The sequence below is a fragment of the Emys orbicularis genome, chromosome 3 (genome assembly GCF_028017835.1).
Source record: "Emys orbicularis isolate rEmyOrb1 chromosome 3, rEmyOrb1.hap1, whole genome shotgun sequence".
NCBI classification, from domain to species: domain Eukaryota; kingdom Metazoa; phylum Chordata; order Testudines; family Emydidae; genus Emys; species Emys orbicularis.
In genome coordinates this window covers 67,547,431-67,569,453 of record NC_088685.1, presented here as the reverse complement: position 1 = coordinate 67,569,453, position 22,023 = coordinate 67,547,431, and the positions used below count along the sequence as shown (strand labels likewise).

General features: G+C 43.5%; 1 protein-coding gene across 2 annotated transcripts in view; it reads left to right on the top strand.

The window, feature by feature from the left end:
• Window positions 1-22,023, top strand: part of ME1 (malic enzyme 1) — a 358,560-nt gene that overhangs the window by 269,732 nt on the left and 66,805 nt on the right. For both annotated transcript variants that reach the window (XM_065400345.1, XM_065400346.1), the window contains exon 7: window positions 17,635-17,744. In XM_065400345.1, coding sequence (XP_065256417.1) covers window positions 17,635-17,744 — 110 coding nt within the window. The remainder of the gene's footprint in view (window positions 1-17,634; window positions 17,745-22,023) is intronic.

The following is a 22,023-nucleotide window of genomic DNA, read 5'->3' as shown; positions in this document are numbered from 1 at the left end:
TATTGGTCTGTAGAATTTATTTCCTGGACTACTATTTTTCTTGGGCTGTAACAACTGGGAGAGAGACTTCCATCATCTGTAGACACAGAATACCCTCAAATAATTCTTACATTTTATTATAATACTTGTGATCATCATGATGCATCAGTATGCAGTGTACATTAATGCAACAGCAAGAGAAAATATTTTTTTAGAACAGATATAAACCCTAAAGTTTCAGGCCAACTAACAACAGATTGAGGCTAGGAAACCTGTAGGTTGCTGCTCTAGAATTTTTATTTAGTTATCATAGCTAACTCCGAAAAGATTTTGATACATTTTAATACATGGTAGTCCACTAATAACCTTGGTTATGTATATATATTGCTACTCTGACAATTAGTTTGCTTGCAGGAGCTGATTCCAGGAGCATAGAATCATAGAAGATTAGGGTTGGAAGAGACCTCAGGAGGTCATCTAGTCCAACCCCTTGTTCAAAACAGGACCAACGCCAACTAAATCATCCCAGCCAGGGCTTTGTCAAGCTGGGCCTTAAAAACCTCTAAGGATGGAAATTCCACCACCTCTCTAGGTAACCCATTCCAATGCTTCACCACCCTCCTAATGAAATAGTGTTTCCTAATATCCAACCTAGACCTTCCCCAGTGCAACTTGAGACCATTGCTCCTTCTTCTGTCATCTATCACCAGGGCTGGCGCTTCCATTTAGGCGACCTAGGCAGTCGCCTAGGGCACCAGGATTTGGGGGGTGGCATTTTGCCGCCCTCGGCGGCAATTCGGCAGCGGGGGGGTCCTTCCGTGCTCCGGGTCTTCGGCGGCAATTCTGCGGCGGGTCCTTCACTCGCTCCGGGACCCGCCGCCAAAGTGCCCCGAAGACCGGGAGCGCAGAAGGACACCCCCCCCCCCCCCCCCGGCCACAGAATTGCCGACGACAACCGGGAGCGCGGAAGGACCCCCGCCTAGGGCGCCAAAAACTTCTAAGCTTAACTACCAGCTTAGATCTGGTCCGCTGCCACCACTCCCAGTGTGCTAATTCCCTTCCCTGGGTAGCCTTGAGAGACTCTTCACCAATTCCCTGGTGAATACAGATCCAAACCCCTTGGATCTTAAAACAAGGAGAAATTAACCATCCCCCCTTCTTTCTCCCACCAACTCCTGGTGGATCAAGATCCAACCCCCTTGGATCTAAAAACAAGGAAAAATCAATCAGGTTCTTAAAAAGAAGGCCTTTAATTAAAGAAAAAGGTAAAAATCATCTCTGTAAAATCAGGATGGGAAATAACTTTACAGGGTAATCAAACTTAAAGAGCCCAGAGGACCCCCCTCTAGCCTTAGGTTCAAAGTTACAGCAAACAGAGGTAAACACCCTAGTAAAAGGTACATTTACAAGTTGAGAAAACAAAGATAAAACTAACACGCCTTGCCTGGCTGTTTACTTACAAGTTTGAAATATGAGAGACTTGTTCAGAAAGATTTGGAGAGCCTGGATTGATGTCTGGTCCCTCTTAGTCCCAAGAGCGAACAACCACCAAAACAAAGAGCACAAACAAAAGCCTTCCCCCCCCCACCAAGATTTGAAAGTATCTTGTCCCCTTATTGGTCCTTTGGGTCAGGTGTCAGCCAGGTTACCTGAGCTTCTTAACCCTTTACAGGTAAAAGGATTTTGGAGTCTCTGGCCAGGAGGGATTTTATAGTATTGTACACAGGAGGGCTGTTACCCTTCCCTTTATAGTTATGACAGACTCATATCCAGCTTCTTGTCCACTGTAATCCCCAGGTCCTTTTCTGCAGAACTGCTGTTTAGCCAGTCAGCCTGTAACGGTGCATGGGATTCTTCCATCCTAAGTGCCAGACTCTGCACTTGTCCTTGTTGAACCTCATCAAATTTCTTTTGGCCCAATCCTCCAATTTGTCTAGGTCACTCTGTACCGTATTCCTACTCTCCAGTGTATCTACCTCTCCCCCCAGCTTAGTGTCATCTGCGAACTTGCTGAGGGTACAATCCATCCCATCATCCAGATCACTAATAAAGATGTTGAACAAAATCGGCCCCAGGACCAACCCCTGAGATACTCCACTTGATACCGGCTGTCAACTAGACATCAAGCCGTTGATCACTACCCGTTGAGCCTGACAATCTATCCAGTTTTCTATCCATTTTATAGTCTATTCATCCAATCCATACTTTTTTTTAACTTCCTGGCAAGATTACTATGGGAGACAGTATCAAAAGCTTTGCTAAAGTCAAGATATATCATGTTCACTGCTTTCCACAAAGCCAGTTATCTCATCATAAAAGGCAATCAAGTTGGTCAGGCATGACTTGCCCTTGATGAATCCATGTTGATGGTTCCTGATCACCTTCCTCTCCTCCAAGTGCTTCAAAATGGTTTTCTTGAGGACCTGCTCCATGATTTTTCCAGGGACTGAGGTGAGGCTGACCAGTCTGTAGTTCCCCAGGTTCTCTTTCTTCTCTTTTTTAAAGTTGGGCACTATATTTTTACAATCGTCCAGGACCTCCCCCATGTCCCGATCCCCAGGCTTCAAACCCTGCAATCGCTGTAAAAAAATGATGCCCATCAGCAATTCTCATAGCAGAGGTGAAAGTAAGCCAGTACGGTACAGTGTACTGGTAAGAAAAGCTGACCTTACTGGCAGGGCTGCTGATGGGGGTTGGGGGGCAAAAGGGGCAGCTGCCCCGGGACTCTTGCGATTTAAAAGGACCCAGAGCTAGCGGCAGCGGCCAGAGTCCCCTGGCCCTTTTAATTGCCGCCAGAGCCCCAGGGCGCCACCCCAGGGCTCCAGCGACAATTTAAAGGGCCCAGGGCAACCGGCCGCCGCTGCTGCTACCATGGCAGCGGCAGGAGCCCCGTGCCCTTTAAATTGCCACCGGAGCCCCGGGCGGCGCAAGCTCGGCAGCACTGAAGGGTTGGCTGGAGGACTCTGGCCCCAGCCCCTTCTGCCAGAGGCCCCGCCCCTTCTGGAGGCCCAGAGCCACTCCCCCACCTTGCCCAGGACCCCGGCCGCCCTGCGTACTGGTAAGTCCATTAAGTTACTTTCACCCCTGCCTAATAGTAGCTGTCTAAGGTGCCTGGGCGAGACCCATATCAGCGACAAGCGTTGTATCTGTAAAGGGTTCAAACCTCGGACAAAAAAAGAGCGAGACATAAGTCTCTGGGCGCTCCAAAGGGAATCAGCGCTGACACCAGCACTGGAGCCGTCCAAGGCGGACTCTGCTCCCAGTACTGCTGCATCATTTTGAAACTTAAGCTAATTATATATATTTTTAAAATAAATTAAAGAACAAAAATGGTCAAAATCAAAATGAAATGCTCAAAAATTATTGACACACAAAGTTTCAACTGACCTGAATTGAAAATGTTTTCAGTTTGGTAGCTCACAAACATTTTTGAGGTTTTGATTTTTCATGCCAATTTGGGATGGGAATTTTTTTTAAATCATGGATATTTTCCCCCAATGGGAAAACAGTTTCCTGCCTAGCTCTAGTAAAAAAAATAAACACATTAAAAATATGGCATAAACCAGATACGTACCAGGCACAAAGCTAACCACATAATTTTCTGCTGCTCTTTTTTGTGTATTATGTCCAATTTGTGACATTGGGTGAAGTCCTGGCCCAATTGAAATCATTGGGAGTTTTGTCATTGACTTCAGAGGGGCCAGGATTTTACCCCGTGTCTCCTTTTGTCTGAAGAATCCCTTGCACAGCTCACTGTAAAAATTGTAGTAATAATAATAACAGGCAGTTCTGTTTCTGTCCAAAATACACAAGATCGTGTGATTGATGTTGCCAGGTTGTTTTATGTATTGCTATTTTTTCCTGTAACTGTGTTATTTATATGGTGCCTAAAAATGTGTTAGGCACTTTACAGACATATAAGACAAGTGTTTGCTCCAAAGGACTTAAAATCTAAATGGGCCCCAGACAAAGGATGTGACAAGATTGTTTTAAGCTCTTGTCCAGTTGCCCCTATTATATTTCCACCTAGATCTCAACCCAAGTCTAATTCCTGTCCAATACAATTAAAAATGTTTTTATATGTTTATAATTCTTTCATTGGGCCAGATCCTTGGCTGTGACTGAGGAGGTTGGAAAAGTAACTTTGAAAAATAACTTTGTCTCCTGTGTGTTCCCCCAGTTTCGTGATGGCCATGTGCTATGCTGTTCCTCTGGCATACATTAGCATTCCTCTAATATATGCTGTCTGCCAATGGCCCCAGTGTGATATTAGCCCAGGAATTTCTCGGGCAAAGGGAAGCCCTGGCCATGTGCCCTTTGCTGGCAGGTGATGGGAGTACAAACACGTAGGGTGGCTATGAGATGGTCATCCTAGAGCCATCTATACCAGCTCCAAGGGTGGCTTGCACCAGAGGTCGTGATCCTTGAAAGGTGTTGATAGGGCTCCAGTCTCTAGCACCAAAGAAAGATTCAACTGTAGGCTCAGCAAGTGCAGAATGAGTTGAATATGCTTTTGGTAGACTGAAAGGGCTCTGGTGTTGTTTGCTCACCAGATTGGATCTCAGTGTGAAAAATATGCCAGTGGTTATAGATGCCTGTTATGTCCTGCATAATTTTTGTGAAGCAAAGAAAGAGAACCTGCAGGAGGGATTGCATGGCAGAGGTGGAGGGGCAGCCTGCTGAGTTTGGACAGCCAGATACAGACGAGCTCAGTGATGAACTGAACATCTTAGGGAGGCTTTAAAAGAACACTTTAACCATGAACCACAGTAATGTGCTGTGGTGTACTCTGCTCAACCTGTTGCTGCCATTTGTGGGGCCTGTTAGGAATTGTGTGGTGCTTGCTGCACATCTGTCATTGATTGTGATTGTCGGGGGCTTTGCTGTACATTTATGATCAGTATACTGTTTGCCACTGATCCTATGGGTGGGAGTGTACAAGAAGACTATTACTTTCACTGCTAGCAGGATTATACAGGTCTGTCGCATCTTACGCACATTTAACATGCACAATTTGAACTTTACACGGTCGGCAAAAACAAAAACAAAAAAAAGAAAAATAACAATTTTAATACTATACCTGTAGTGCGAGCGATTTCTTCCCGCCATTGAACTCAATGGAATTTTGGCTATACACGGTTTTCGCTTTACGCGCTAACCGCGGAACGGAACCCCCGCGTAAGATGAGACAGACCTGTACATCATGTGTTGTAAACTAATAAAGATGAATCACTTTAAAAATAAGAGATTTATTCAGTTATGAAAAGAGCACCTAAAAAACAATCTGAAGAACATAATAGCAAATACATTATAACTTCAAAAAATTTCAGAACCTTAATAGATAAACAAGGGAAAGGAACATTGATGTTCATTGTAGCTACACATACATCAACCATGCCTCTCACAGGTCAGTGTATATGAAGCTGTGGTTGTCCATGCTTTCCCCCAGTGTGGAATGGTAGAGATAGGCCTGCAGGCCCTGGGGAATGCTGGGGGAGAGGGCGGGGAGTGTAGGGAGGCACTATGCTACAGTTCTCCACCAACTGCAGTGGCAGTCAAGCCCGGTATTGTTGAACCTGAAAGTCCATAAGAGTCTGCAGCATCTGCATTTGCTGACGGAGAAGCTCCATTATATCCTGGTGCATCTCCCTCTCCTTTTCCTGATGGGACTCCTGGGCCTTTCTCCTCTCTGCTCTTTCCTTCTCCATACAGTCTGAATATTCACCCTCCAGGCCCTTTGTTCAAGGTCTGATGTAGCACTGGCTTGCAATATTTTGCTGAACATGTCTTCCTGCGTCCTTTTTTCTCCTCATCTATCTGGGTCAGTCGTTTCACTGGTGTGGAGGGTATGCACCTCAAGACCAAAATGGCTGCAGCTACAGATAAAACACAGAGAGGTGCTGTTGTCAGTATAGTATGTACAGAGAGCAAGCTTAAGATTCAGGAATCCCCCTTTCCCTTGCTCCCCTACAGTGTTAAACAAAACCCCAAGCTGATTGGCCCTTCTGCTTCAGAGTGCTTGTGCACGGCACCACTCAGAAAACCAGCCATGGTGAGTATGACCCTCCAAGGGTGATGGAAACAAGAAGGGAATTGCTTGGTTGCATGAAACTATGAGTATAGGGCACTGGCTCTGAATAGTGGCACCATTTTCCACGTGTTGGTGATTTTAGCTGATATCTCACTCTTGAGGATAACACAGGCAGAGAGAGCACAGCTGCTGTTGGCATCCCAGAGTCGCTCAGGCCCATATACCACCAGCCTGTTTAAGGTAATGGAACCTGCCGAAGTTCGCCAAATGGCATGGGAAAGCAGAAGAAGAAATAAGGCTGCCATTCCTAGAAACTTTTGGGAAAGGGTTGCAGTGTATCTCCATGGGATTTTCACTGTGATCTCTCAGGAGGATTCAAGGGATATCCTTGTGTACATAAACAAACTACTCCATACGCCCCTTCCCCCTGCCTAACTCTACAGGGGACTGAGGAGTTGTTCCTCTACTTCTTCTAGTATGAGTACATTCATGAAAATTAGCTGTGTCCCGATAAGTTGGAGGAGTCACAACAGTAATGGGTAATTTATTTACATACTTCCCAGTGGTCCCTTCTCCTGCTTCGGGTTCGCCCATGCTTGACTGCAGGGACTGGCTGCGCTGCAGTGGAGCCAAAAGCAGGTTGTGGCTTGCGGCTCAGCAGGACCCGTTTATCCATGGTCTTCCTCTCCTCTTACTTGTCCACCTCCTCCTCCTTGCTGTTCAAGGCAGGGACCTATGACTCAGGTTTCTCAGACATACCCACAGAGGCATGCGGGGTTATGGTCAGATCTCCACCAAGGAGAGCATGCAGCTCTTTGTAAAAGCAGCAGGTCTGCGATTACGATTGATTGTTGACCTTCTGGTGTGTCTGCCACAGTTCTTTGACTTTCAAGTGGCACTGCTGCTGGTCCCCGTTGTACCTGTTCTGCATTCCCTGAACAATCTGCTTATAGGTGTCAATGTTTCTATAACTGGTCCGGAGCTGTGCCTGCATAGCCTCTTCTCCCCACAGGCCCAGGAAATTATATCTCCTGTCTACTCCAAGCAGGAGCGTGTCTGGAGCACATAGCCAGCTTGGTCAGCTGGGCAGTTGCACACAACAGTGGAGAGGGGCTAGGTGTGCTCATTCAGCTGTACAATCAGGAAAGGGCATTTCAAAAATTTGCGAGGTTTTAAAAGGGGGTCTTTCAGTTTGTGACCCCTGGGCAGTGTAGTTAATAATTGTGACTGAAGCCGTCAGTGTCAGTCATTGTGGGATAGCAGCTGGAGGACTGTTAGGGTCAACATAGGTAAAGCAGGTTTCAGAGTAGCAGCCGTGTTAGTCTGTATCCGCAAAAAGAACAGGAGTACTTGTGGCACCTTAGAGACTAACAAATTTATTAGAGCATAAGCTTTCGTGGGCTACAACCCACTTCTTCGGATGCATATAGAGTGAAACATATATTGAGGAGATATATATACACACACATACAGAGAGCATGAACAGGTGGGAGTTGTCTTACCAACTCTGAGAGGCCAGTTAAGTAAGAGAAAAAAAACTTTTGAAGTGATAATCAAGATGGCTCAGTACAGACAGTTTGATAAGAAGCAAGTGTGAAAATACTTACAAGGGGAGATAGATTCAATGTTTGTAATGGCTCAGCCATTCCCAGTCTTTATTTAATCCTGTGTTGATTGTGTCTAGTTTGCATATCAATTCCAGCTCAGCAGTCTCTCGTTGGAGTCTGTTTTTGAAGTTTTTCTGTTTTAAGATAGCCACCCGCAGGTCTGTCATAGAATGGCCAGACAGGTTAAAGTGTTCTCCCACTGCTTTTTGAGTATTATGATTCCTGATGTCAGATTTGTGTCCATTAATTCTTTTGAGTAGAGACTGTCCGGTTTGGCCAATGTACATGGCAGAGGGGCATTGCTGGCACATGATGGCATATATCACATATAGGTAAAGCAGTGTCTACAGTCGCATTGTGTAGACCTACGTGCCTTAACCATAGCCCAGCTCCACTTGGGGAGGTGGTTTTACTATGTCATTATAATGGGGCATTTACATCAGTGGGAGAAAACTTTAAGTGTAGGCCCATGTACAACTAAGTTGATGCAAGGCAGCTTACGTAGACTTAACTTTGTAGTGTAGACCAGACTTAATAGTGCCTTTGTGTGCATTTCCTTAATGTACTTTGGAAGTTTGCTAAGCTAAATTGTTTGAGGGCACTCTTAGGCCTAGTCTACATTGGGGGGTGGGGAGGGGATTGATCTAAGTTATGCAACTTCAGCTACGTGAATAATATAGCTGAAGTCGACGTACTTAGATCTATTTACCGCGGTGTCTTCACTGTGGTAAGTCGACAGCTGACGCTTCCCCGTCGACTCCCCAGCGCCTCTCGCTCTGGTGGAGTATCGGAGTCGACGGGAGAGCGCTCGGCGGTCGATTTATCGCGTCTAGACTAGATGCGATAAATCGACCCCTGCTGGATAGATTGCTGCCCGTCGATCTAGCGAGTAATGTAGACAAGCACTTAGTGTGCAGTAAGTGTGCCCACACAAAGAGTTAGTGGGGAGAAGCTAGTGAGCTTTAAATTCACACCTTAGCTTACTGTGTGGACAAGGCCTCTTGCTTCTAGAGGAGGTGGTTTAGATGATTCAGTAGATGGCACTCTCATGACTCAAGGCTGAACACCAATGTAATGGTAGGAGATACAATGGTGTTGGAGATGTTGGGCCTGATTCTCCACTGCTTTACACATTGCAAAGGTGTAAATGATTATCCAAAGTGTGAAGCGGGTGCAAAATGCTACCACTGATGCTAATGAGTGGTGAAATCTGATACGATAGTGTTTTACACAGCTGTAAATGATTATGTAAGGTGTAAGGCAGGAGAATCAGTCACATTTGTCTTTTGAATGAGACATAAAATTTAAATCCGTATAATCACATGTTAATGACATCATAGAATATTAGGGTTGGATAGTCCTCATGACACTTGTCACAAGAATAAGAGTTCACAGAGTTAGCCCAGCTATCCTGATGAAATTTCAGTTTGCTTAATTGCATTCTGTCTACCTAAAATTCTTCCTGTAAATGCATTTGGATAAGGTATTCATTATTCCCTGTCCTAAACTTGTCTTATTAAACAGCTGCTATATTTCATCCCAGGAAGTGGGTGGATTGATTCCTTTATGCACAGTATATAATTTATAAAGCACTTTGGAATCATCCTGAATGAAGGGCTAAATAATATGTTGGATACTATTATAATTATTTTAATAACAAACAAAGTCTGTTCTGGAGGTATGGGGGAATTTTGCAAAAAGCTAGAAGCTATCATGTGACCATTGGAATTTTCTTTCTTGAAAAGGATAGTCTTAAATACAGCACTCTCCCCCCCCCCCCCCTTCTTCCTGCAGCCTCAAGATTTTGTCTGATTTAACAATTCTCCATTGAAGTAAATCTTTCTTGAAGGGAATGTGTTGTTAAGTATTTCTACAGCAATGCAGTAGTCACTTTATTCTGAAGGGCTGAATTTTCATACTCAATTGAAGTGATCATTAACATTTAGCAAAGGTCACTGGGGAACTGCTATGGAATTACTTACCAGTGCAACAGTCTACTCTTAGGACCCAATCCTGCAAAGTGCTGGCCACCTTCAATTTAATTTGACTTTGACTTGGTGGGTATGTCTACAATGCAGCTGGGAGCATGCTTCCTAGCTAGGATAGACAGACATGTGCTAGCTCTTCTCAATAGGGTTGCCGGAATACCTGGTCGAAAAGGGACCCTGGCGGTGGTGCTGACTGGGCCGTTAAAAGTCCAGTTGGTGGCACAGTGGAGCTAAGACAGGCTCCCTGCCCAGGTCCGTGTGGCTCCTGGGAAGCAGCCAGCATGTCCCTCCGGCTCGGGGGTAGCCACAGGGGCTCCACGTGCTGCCCGAGCACCAGGTCTGCGGCTCCCATTGGCTGGGAACTAAAGCCAATGGGAGCTGCGGGGGTGGCGCCTGCAGGCAGGGGCAGCGCGTGGAGGCCCCTGGCCCCTCTGCCTAGGAACCAGAGGGACATGCCACCATTTCCTGGGAGCCGCCTCAGGTAAGCTCTGCCTGCATCCCTCACCCCCTCCCGTGCCCCAACACCCTGCCCCAGCTCGGAGCCTCCCCCGCACTCCAAATCCCTTGCCCCCAGCCCAGAACCCCCTCCTGCACTCCAAACCCCTCATCCCCAGCCCACACCCCAGAGCCCGCACGCCCAGCCACAGCCCTCACCCACTCCCTCACCCCAACCCTCTGCCCCAGCCTGGTGAAAATGAGCAAGTGAGCCAGGGTGGGGGAGAGCGAACAACGGAGGGAGGGGTTGGGGTCTCAGAGAAAGGGTGGGCAGGAGCAGAGCGTTGGGGGAGGGGTGTTCGGTTTTCTGCAATTAGAAAGTTGGCATACCTACTAGCTCACAATAGCAGTGTAGTCGGGAGTAGCACAGGCAGCAGCTCAGATGGGGAAGCATGTGTTAGGTACAGTGTTAGACATACTCAGTGTGAGTTGAAAGCACTCAGTACCACATAGGATCAGGGCCTAAGTGAGGCCCATCATAGAACTGATGGAATCACAGAATTCCAAGGTAAGAGAGACAAATGAACTTGCAAAACAAATTGTCCTTGTTTTTTCTAAGGAGAGAAAAGACGCTAGTAAAATATATATAATGGGTAGCCAAACTACCTCTAGTTATTTTTTTCTAAGTAGTCATGGTTGTTTATCCCTATATTTTGTGCTTGTCTAATGTGATTATTTTGTCCAATATTGCTCTTTCATCATAACTATGGTATGGATGGTCTAAATTAGTTCAAAAAGATATTAAGTTAATGCAAGTACTTCTGGCACTGAAATTCTGAAAAACAAACCTGCTCCACTTAAAACTTCATTTTCAACAAATCCCATTATTGAGACAGACCATTTGGTTCTTATTCAAATGTCTAACTTAAGTAAAACTGGAACTGTGAATGGTATGTTGTATCAAATAAGTACTATACTTCACATTTATATCAGGGGATTTCAGCACATACTACAAAAGTGATTACGTTTTATCATTCCTATTTTACACATGGGGAAATTGAATACGGAGAGGTTGCAGTGAATTTTTTGTCAGACAGCATTACAGAAATAGAGGCTAAGACAGTGATGGAAATAGAACTGAGGTTTACTTCTTTCATTTATCTGGCCTAACCATTAGACAACACTCTGTTTATTTCAAAATGTAATTTGTGTTGCAAATAAATAGGATGTCTTGACATTTTGATGCAGTAAAAAAATCCACCACAAAGTTCTGTTATTTAAGATGAAGTGTTTCCTAAGAGCATCAAATATTAAATATACTCCATAATTTGTGTAATACCTGAAGAATTTCCTTCACAAAACTTCTGTTTGATGCTTCCAACAAATCATTATGTGCTGGATTTTAACAGTCAGGGTGAAATCTATCAGCTGTGGGAGTTCAGATGTTTCCATCTGTTCATTATACCATAAGTAGCTACTCGAAAGAGCAGATGTGCTGCCCCAGGCTTCAGACTAATTGCACTGTCCAATTGCATCATTTATATTTAAAGAGAAGAGTTCGAAACCAACACAAGTATAACCAAATTAAATTAGGATTTCTTGTTCTGAACTGCTAAACACATCTGACATTTTTAAGATCTGGCAAAATGTATTAGAAAAATCCTTTTCAGAAAGGAATATCAGTTGCTATAAATCACTTGGGCCTTAATTCAACAAGGAACTAGGCACTTTAAGTGCATGATCAGTGCTATTGCTTTCAGTGGGAATTCTCACATACTTAAGTACCTCGTTCAGTTGAGGCCTTATTGTAGAAGAATTAAGAAACATTCTGTTAGACCCAAAAATGTAAATAAAATTGAAACATTAGTACAAAGTATTTCATTTAAAATTATCACTAAAAAGCCCCTTATTCCCCTCCCCCCTCCCCCCCCCCCCACAGCTAATGGACTGTAGTGTTTCCATTACCCATCCTTATTTGGGGATGGAGGAGTTGTATCTTGGCAGTGAACATTTGCACTGTGCCTATTCTTGTCATATAGTAAACCTATTTAAACAAAAACTCTAACTATTATGGAACAAATTTCAAAATGCTGCCTTGATATTTGTATAGTAAGTGCAGAGAGTGATTTGTGAAAGTAAATGGAAACCTCTAAGTACCTGCTTCTCACAGGCAGTTTCCATTTGTAGGCATAAATCTGAACGTTAGCCCACAAAAATATTTCATGCACAAATTTAGAAATTCAGTTCAAGCTTTTTGGGAAATGTGATCCTATTAATAATAGTAATTATTAAGAATCATGTTTATAATATAGCACCTTTCATTCTGACATTTAATTTTAACCCACACACTACTGAAGTGCAGCCAAATATTTATATTTTCTTTAAACAACTCTTACAGAACTCTTACAAAACTTTGACTTTTTTTGAATCAGTGTTATATCATGTATTCATGGAGTGAAAACCTCAATGCTGAGCTTTTTCTAACACTTTTCAAGCATTCAAAGTAAAATTATTGACTAGCAAAGAAAAGGAAGAACTGCTATTATTCTATTATCAATAATTTTTAATTGTTCAAAGAGTGTGCTTTTCAGGAAACAACACAACATACACATAACAAGCACAGATCTGAATTGTTTAAGCTAGATAGAAAGATTTACTATATAATGTATTTTATAAATATCTTTTCATAACAGGATTAATTAATCATTTAATTAAGTACCCATGATGTTATACTTTAACAGCTAATAAGAATATAAGCTTATAAGAATATGGGCTCACTTACTTGGGATCTCTCAGTATTTTAAGAGGCCAATGTACAATACAAACCTTTAGAAGCTGAAAAAGTGTCATGAAGAATAATGCCATTTACCATTTCCAGAGGGAAGACAGGATTTCTGTTGATTCACTGTTTTTATTTCTGATATAGTCTATGCAGCCACTTGACCAATCAGTCTGTTCAATATTCAAAAAAGAAGTGTCACAGTGCCAAGTCTCTAAACAAGACGTGAAGATTTTGAAAAGAAAAAGAATCTCAATTAGATCATCTGTCTCAAATCTAGGTTCATCTTTTTTTAAATGAGTATAAAATGAAAAGTAACTTGAGATTGCTCTTTGATAGACCATAGAACAGTCACAATGGGAGCGCTGAATTGTAACACTGAAAAAACAGTTGAATAACTAAAACAGCTAAGATTACATTTTCAGCCTCCCGGAGTTTTATTTTTGACTTTGGAAGGGGCAGGATCAGGTAGCTAGTGAGACAATACAGCACCATAAAAAGAGAATCTCTGAGCAGTTCATTAGTTTAGTTTTTATTCCAGACTCTCATGGAATTTCAAACATTGAAGAAATCACTAAAGGCTTGCCAAAGGACTTGCCAAAATTTACAATATATTTGATTTTTTTCAAATTTTTAATTCAAACCTAAATCCTGACTCTGAGCACCTCCACCTTTGGGAAAGTTTGCATGTATATCTAAGTTTCATGGCTATCACGCAACTTTATAAGGGCCTGAGCCAAAAGCCTGGATCTGAGTAACACTGACATTTGGGGAAGTTTTGGATCTGGATCTGAGTCATGCAGCTTTGGCCCATCTCTAATTTTTAATAAAATACTTAGTTATCATTTGATTGTAGGATATTCAATCGCCTACATCACCATATTGTTCAAGCACCTCATAAACATTAATGGATTTAATCTCTGTTTTACGAGTGAGGATGCAGTAGCTTACAAAGGTTATACGAGGTGTTAGTGGCAGAGTAAGGTTTAGGACCCAGCCAATCCCAGTGCCTTAAATACAGAACCATTGTTGCATGACTATTTTAAAACAAACATATGAGTAGAGAAAAATATTAACATGGATGTTTGTTAGCATAAAAAAATATTTTGATGTCAGTGGTAATGGTAAATTATTCTAACTAAAGTCTTAGTCTGATCTTCCTGGTATAAAGTATATTGCACTTAAAGTCTCTTCACTGATTATATCACTTGTTAGAATAAATGGAGTCTGTACCAGTCAGATTCCTGGGTGACCATAATTCATTGACAATGCTAAAAAAAAGTTGAAAAAATTAACATGCAATCAATCAGAAACCACTCTACAGTAAAAACTTTATTTTTGAGGTTCTATAGATATACTGAATGCCTTGCCGTGGTTCTTCCATTGAAGAGGACTCTATTCTATTATATATACACCTTTACCTCGATATAATGCTGTCCTCGGGAGCAAAAAAATCTTACCGCGTTATAGGTGAAACCGCGTTATATCGAACTTGCTTTGATCCGCCGGAGTGCGCAGCCCCGCCCCCCCGGAGCACTGCTTTACCGCATTATATCAGAATTCGTGTTATATCGGGTCGCATTTTATATCGGGGTAGAGGTGTATATATACATTTTTGTACTGTGCTCATCATGAAGTATCTGAGTGCCTTCCAGTAGTGCATTAATCAACGTGACTACACATCTATCACATGTTTGTGTTCTCATCTTATCCCTAGACAAAGAACCATGTACAGTGTGGAATATCTTGTTTTGATAGGGTGTGGTTTTTAAAAAAAATATAAATATACCTGTTGCTGCGTGTTTATGTAAGAAAAGGCAAAGTTAAATAAATACATCTTGCATTTGGAGCAGAAGATGGTGAGGTTTGTGATGGTCCTTCATTTCTGGCAAATTCTTCGTACAGTTTGACCACCCCCCAAAAAAATTCTGTCTCCTGTACAGACAAGCTTTACTCTTATTCTTGAGAGTTTCATTTTGCCAGAGGAATGCAATTGTCAACCATGGTCTTCATCCAAATGCTTTAGACGATCTTTAGATATCCTGGGCCCAGGCCATGCAGCGCATTAAAGATAAGGACTGAGACTTTGAACTTGATTCTATGGGAAGCCATTGTAGAGAGCAGAGGACAGGTTTGATATGTTTGCAGTAGCCTTTGTTGCTGAGGAAGACAGTTCTGAACTCGTTGGAGTTTCCTAAGTGCTGAAGCCTTCATGCCGAGGTATATTGCATTGCTGTAATCCAGCAGAGAGATGATGAAGGCATGAATAACTGAAGCCAGGTCTTCATCTGCCAGGATGGGATGGCATTTCCTAGCCAAGCAGAGATGGTAAAAAGTGTTGTTTGCAGATTTGTTATGTGAGAGTTCAGCATCAGCAAGAAATCCAAGAGTACTACTGACTGAATTGACCAGTTGTGGTTGTGTATCTTCAACTAATGGACGCTGCACCATGACTACAAGTTCTTCAAAGTACTTTCCTCTGTTCACCAGCATTACCTCTGTCTTTCTGGTTCAGCATCAACCAGCTGTTCTTCATCCAACAGCTGCTCTCATCCAACCACTAGGCCATCTTGGTGATAGTGAAGTGGTTGTTTGGATTCAGTCATGATTTACTGTATCAAATTACTGACCAACAGATTTTCCTTTTAAGCATTGGCCTCTAATTAATGTTCCAAATAGCTCCAGCATTTCCCATAAAATCTGAAGATGTATGTTCAGCAGGGATTATTGTCAATGGAGTCCTTTCTGCTCTGGCTAATTGTAATATGGCTGTAAATGTATGTTTTTCTATAGAGATAAATATGGTCACAACAATGCTTTGCTTTTGTTTTTTATCTTACAGTTTTGCTCAATTTAGTTTGCCTAATACACCTGAGTTTTGAAGGAAAATTGCACATACACCTTAGACAAGAGTTAAATATTGTAATGAACAGGCTAGTGCAGTGGTCCCCAACCTTTTTGTGGCCAGTAGCACATTCATGTTTTCAGAAGAGTGTGGCGGGCGCCAACAATTTTTCAAGGCTTATTTTGTATTTCTACATGAAATAATACAAAAAAAATCATATTTAATATGACATAATATATGAATCCAGAGAGAAGAGAGAAGCTGGAGAGAAGCCGCGAGGACAGAGAACACCAGCGCCCACAGCCCCGGAGTACTCTGTCCCCAGCAGGCGCGGGGCCCTGGCTTCTCTCCCCTGCTGGGCACTAGGCGGGCCCCGCGCCTGCCGGGGACCGAGAACACTGGCGCCCACAGCCTGCAGCCCCGGAGTTCTCTGTCCCCGGCAGGCACGGGGCTGCAGCTTCTCTCCGGCTTAAGCCACGGCCCCGCGCCTGCCAGGGACCGAGAACACCTGCGCCCGCAGCCTGCAGCCCCGGAGTTCTCTGTCCCCGGCAGGCGCGGGGCCACAGCTTCTCTCCCCTGCTGGGCACTAGGCAGGCGCACGTAAATGCCACGTTGGGGACCACTGGGCATGTTTACCACTTTCCTCTTCTGTATGGAATCAGAACTGCTTGACTGTATATCTTGGGTCTATACTGCTAACAGCTAAGAAGACTCTCCTTTAGCTCAGGCAGTTGGGGTATGTGCTTTTGAACAGGGGATCTGAGATTTTGCCTTCCTGTTGTTCAGTGTAGATAGTGGCATGGTACTGATACCATTCGATAATCATATGATTATGATTAAGGCATTATAGTGTGTGTGATTGCAAATTAGATTAAAATGATTTTAAAGACAGATTTTTTTACACATGTTTCCCCTCTTGTTATTACAGGTAGAGTTAAGGTTGTTTAAGTGTCTTAGCTGTGCATTTCCATACCTTTAAAATGGCGGGGGGGTGGAGTTAGTGTTAGCCTTAAGTCTGAAATTCCTACATTTGTAGCTCTTGGTGTTTCCCTATCCCCATGGTGTTTTTTTTTACACTTAAGTTATTGATTGTACTCTCAGCCTTAATTGCGTCTTACTGTGTGTGGGGGGGGTATTTTGTTCTTGTTTTGTTTTGGTTTTGTCTGGGAATTTCCTTGGTTTTAAAAAATTATTAGAAATATCACACATGATCGCTAAACAAGAAATGCAAAGAGAATGCTACCATGCAGTATTTCTAATGATTTGAAGATACATTCCTGAAATGATGCATTTTTAATTAATTTTAACATGAACTAATTAACTATTTACTTGTTAATTTACTGTAAATTCATTGTACACTCAAACAATAGATACTGCAACTTTGGATAAGATATGCTGCTTTTTCATACATACCAAAGAGGTTAAAACCCTGCTTTAAGTATAAAATTAATCTCAACTTTAACTATTGAGCCATGGCCAATGCTTCTGTAGTTACTTTTTTATGTTTCTAATCATTTTGTCACCTGTGTCTAAATTCCCTCAATATCTGCTCCTTTCTCTTTGAGACAGGATGACCAAAACTGAGAATATTCTGCGGGCATCCTATTGATTTGCATAATGGCATTAGAATATATTTTTCATCCCATTCCTTCTGAGTCCTATTTTTTTCCCTTTACTTGACTACTGGTACACATTCCGTAAAGGTTTCTGTAGAGATGTCTGCAACCTAGGCCTTTTTTCCTGTACAGTTAGTTAATTTAGAACCCAGTAAGGTGTGTGAATAGTCCAAAATCTTCCTTCCAAGTAAAGTGTATGAGTACAATAATACAATATAGGACAGGAGCTCATGACTTTATGTATAGTTTTTATTATACTCTTATCCAAAATCTGCTTTCAAGGGCTAACAATTTTATATGTGCAATATTGGATTGTTTCCTATTTTTAAATTTACATTTCCTTTGTATTTCTAGGTATGGCATGAATTGCCTTATTCAGTTTGAGGATTTTGCTAATGCCAATGCATTCCGCCTCCTGAATAAGTATCGTAACAAATACTGCACTTTCAATGATGACATTCAAGGTAACAAAATATTCTCTTCCTACTCTATTTGGGTGGTTAGAAGATAGGAAGTGCTTGAAGTGCAATGGGCTGCAAACCCAGGAAATTAAATTTCTAAAAAGTTCATTGGGTCGCTGTGGAGTGCACAGTTTTACTATTGCCTAGGGCAAAATCCCCTCTGATTGGCTTCTTTCCCTATTAGCCTTCCTCCTGGAAAAGCATAGTTGATCATGGCTGCTGCAGGAAGCAGTCAGAACTCTGTGTCCTCCCCTCAGCAGCTGACACCATTCTCACTGGAAGGTAGGGAGGAGGAGGGAACAGAAACAACCCAGCAGCTCAAGGTGGCTCTGCTCCCTGCTCTCCTTCTATGAGCAATGGGACAGCTCTTGTCTGCTCCCTCCCCTGCTCCCTGCAACACACAGCCTGGGAAGGGGGAGGTGGACCCCAAACTGCAGCTACCCCCTTAGGCCTGGGAGAGATGGTGAAGAACCCCAGGAGCTGCTGGGGGGGCAGAGCTGATGTGGGGAACAGATTGAGAGCAGAATTGAGGGGGGACTGGTGGGGACAAGATCAGTTTGGAGACTGAGGGACAGAATTAATTGCTGAGCAGATGGATGGGCACATGTGGTGGTGATGATGATAGACCCCCACATGCACCTTTTTCAGACCACTTCAGGCACTGTGGGGGATATGTACACCAGGCTTCCAGTGACATATTTTTATTCCTCTCCTTTTCCCTTTTAATTTACATCCTACACTCCATCTAATTCTAGACATTAATTTCATTAACTTTTTAAAAGTTAAGGCTGTGTGATATAATTTCTCTTGCAATCTAACTTCAATTCTTCTTTGTGCTAATGTCTAGAGATCCATTACTCTGGATACTTCAGCCTGCTTGCAGCTTAGGGGCAAATCCAGACCTCAGTCACATGTAGCATGGGAATGCCCCACCTCCTGAAGGTTCCCTCCATTTCTTTCTGCCTCCACAACAACTGACAGCTCAGCCAGGCCTTCCTGCTGCAGCGCTTTTCTGAGGAGAAATCTAAGCTTTATTTTAGATTTTTAGACTAACAATATGACACAATAATGTGTCTTATTTCCAGCAATATCCCAGGGCTGCATTTGATTTTTTTTTTTTTTTTTTTTTTGCAGAGATTGTCCCCTCAGCTTTCCTTCCCCTTCTGAGGCATTTGTAGCTTCTGGTGCCCCTGGAGGCTTCAGGCAGAAAGCTTGGCCAAGAAAGGCCAGAGGAAAAAGGAAGGGTCTGTGCCTCCTGCTCCCTCAAGAGTATCATTGGGGAGCTCTGTAAACAGAATGCAGTTTCCCTGACAGCCCAGTCAAGGTGGTGTCACCCCACCCCACCCCTGGCAGGAAAAGAGCAAAGAAGGTTTGGAGTGGTTGCCTGAACTGGGCAAGAAGCAGAACAGAACACTGGCTTTCAGGGGTTACCTCCTGGAGTCTTACTCCTAGTCTGGATCCTCAACTGCAGTGTACCCGCTGAACCCTTCTGCTTGTTAGTTGGCCTTCTCTCAGGCAGGGCCACCCAGAGGATTCAGGGGGCCTGAGGCAAAGCAATTTCGGGGGCCCCTTCCATAAAAAAAAGTTGCAATACTATAGAATACTATATTCTCATTGGGGCCCCTCCGGGGCCGGGGGCCTGGGGCCTGGGGCAAATTGCCCCACTTGCCCCCCCCCCCGCCCCCGGGCAGCCCTGCTCTCAGGCCCACTTAAAGAGACTCCTTCACCCCTGCTTCCCTCTCCATTGGGGTCAGGGGGTAAACTCCAGCCTGTGCTCTGCCACCACTACTGTACTCTATTATAGTTCTTCTCTTCTCTCCCTGCACCCCACTTCTACTCTGGGCTTCTTCCCTTTATAGAAACCACCTGCCTCCTCTCCCAGCTGGGACTCCTCTTTAATTGTGCCTGGCCCAGCCTCCAGGTGCATGTAGGTGGTTAATTGGCCTCTTGGGCCCACATTAACCATTTCTCCACCTTTGTGGAGTGAACACCCCATTACACGTGGTTCTCTCAACCTAAAAATTGCATGGCCTAAGGGCTTCTTCTTGGAAATAAAAATAAAAAGTGGGATTAAAATCTGTTTTCATGCAGGTATGTAGAGCTTTAGTCCTTGGGATCAGATGCTCAGACAAATCAATTCCCAGCTATCTTAGTGATAGTGGGAAACTTTATGGAAAGTTGAGGCTATTAATAGTTATCAGAAAAATTGACTTGCGGTCCGGACACTGTAGAAAGGAATACAGATGATATGGCAAGTTAAAGCAGTCCATGAAGTAAAACAGGAGAGAATACTTCTTTGCAAGTGATAGCTAGAACAAGTGGAGGGTTAGTAGCTTCCCTTGATTGCCTCTGAGCTATTTGCTCATCTCCCAACCAGCCCTGTTTGGATCAAATTTGGGATCAAAAGGGCTACCTATAGTTTTGATAAAATGAGGTCACTGGACATTGACCGGAAGAGGTACCCTATGGAGCTGTGAAAGAATTTCAGGAACAGTCAGCCTCACCTCAGTCTCTGGAAAAATCATGGAGCAGGTCCTCAAGGAATCAATTCTGAAGCACTTAGAGGAGAGGAAAGTGATCAGGAACAGTCAGCATGGATTCACCAAGGGCCAGTCATGCCTGACTAACCTAATTGCCTTCTATGGGCAGATAAATGGGTCTCTGGATGAGAGGAAAGCAGTGGATGTGTTATTCCTTGACTTTAGCAAAGCTTTTGATACGGTCTCCCACAGTATTCTTGCCGGCAAGTTAAAGAAGTATGAGTTGGATGAATGGACTATAAGGTGGATAGAAAGCTGGCTAGATCGTCGGGCTCAACGGGTAGTGATCAATGGCTCCATGTCTAGTTGGCAGCCGGTTTCAAGCGGAGTGCCCCAAGGGTCGGTCCTGGGGCCGGTTTTGTTCAATATCTTCATTAATGATCTGGAGGATGGCGTGGACTGCACTCTCAGCAAGTTTGCAGATGACACTAAACTGGGAGGAGTGGTAGATACACTGGAAGGTAGGGATAGGATACAGAGGGACCTAGACAAATTAGAGGATTGGGCCAAAAGAAACCTGATGAGGTTCAACAAGGACAAGTGCAGTTCCACAGAAAAGGACCTAGGGGTTATAGTGGACGAGAAACTGGATATGAGTCAACAGTGTGCCCTTGTTGCTAAGAAGGCTAACGGCATTTTGGGCTGTATAAGTAGGGGCATTGCCAGCAGATCGAGGGACGTGATCATTCCCCTCTATTTGACATTGGTGAGGCCTCATCTGGAGTACTGTGTCCAGTTTTGGGCCCCACACTACAAGAAGGATGTGGACAAATTGGAAAGAGTCCAGCGGAGGGCAACAAAAATGATTAGGGGGCTGGAGCACATGACTTATGAGGAGAGGCTGAGGGAACAGGGATTGTTTAGTCTGCAGAAGAGAAGAATGAGGGGGGATTTGATAGCTGCTTTCAACTACCTGAAAGGGGGTTCCAAAGAGGATGGAGCTAGACTGTTCTCAGTGGTACCAGATGACAGAACAAGGAGTAATGGTCTCAAATTGCAGTGGGGGAGGTTTAGGTTGGATATTAGGAAAAACTTTTTCACTAGGGGGGTGGTGAAGCACTGGAATGGGTTACCTAGGGAGGTGGTGGAATCTCCTTCCTTAGAGGTTTTTAAGGTCAGGCTTGACAAAGCCCTGGCTGGGATGATTTAGTTGGGAATTGGTCCTGCTTTGAGCAGGGGGTTGGACTAGATGACCTCCTGAGGTCCCTTCCAACCCTGATATTCTATGATTCTAACAGCTTTGTCACATTCCCAGTGTCAGTAAATTATGGAAAGTCCACAACCAGAATTGGATCATCCATCATCTACTTCAGAATGGACCACTGCAACCCACTCTCCATCCTATTTCTAGCCTTACAGAATTGGGGGATAAACAGAGCTGTCTGAAACATCTAAATAAATTCCTAATGGAGGCTTGTCTGCAAAGCATTCTCGTTTTACCATCCTCAGAGAATTCTTATGTTTTGCAGATGGATGGCAGCTTTTTTCTTTTCCAAGCTCTGACTATTTGATCTTACATATGCTCCTAGGGTCCCTCTTCAGGATCATGGTAACAATAATATTAGCTTCAAGAAAGAAGGAAATTCATTTATCTCTTCCTGGCCAATTTTTCTGATCAGGGATTTGTACAGAAAGTATTCATCCTTCTATGAGGCACAAGAGCTCATCTCAGAAGAATGCTAACAGAAGATCAAGATGGTCATAATGAAAAACAACTGGTGTCATAGAAACACAAATCCAAT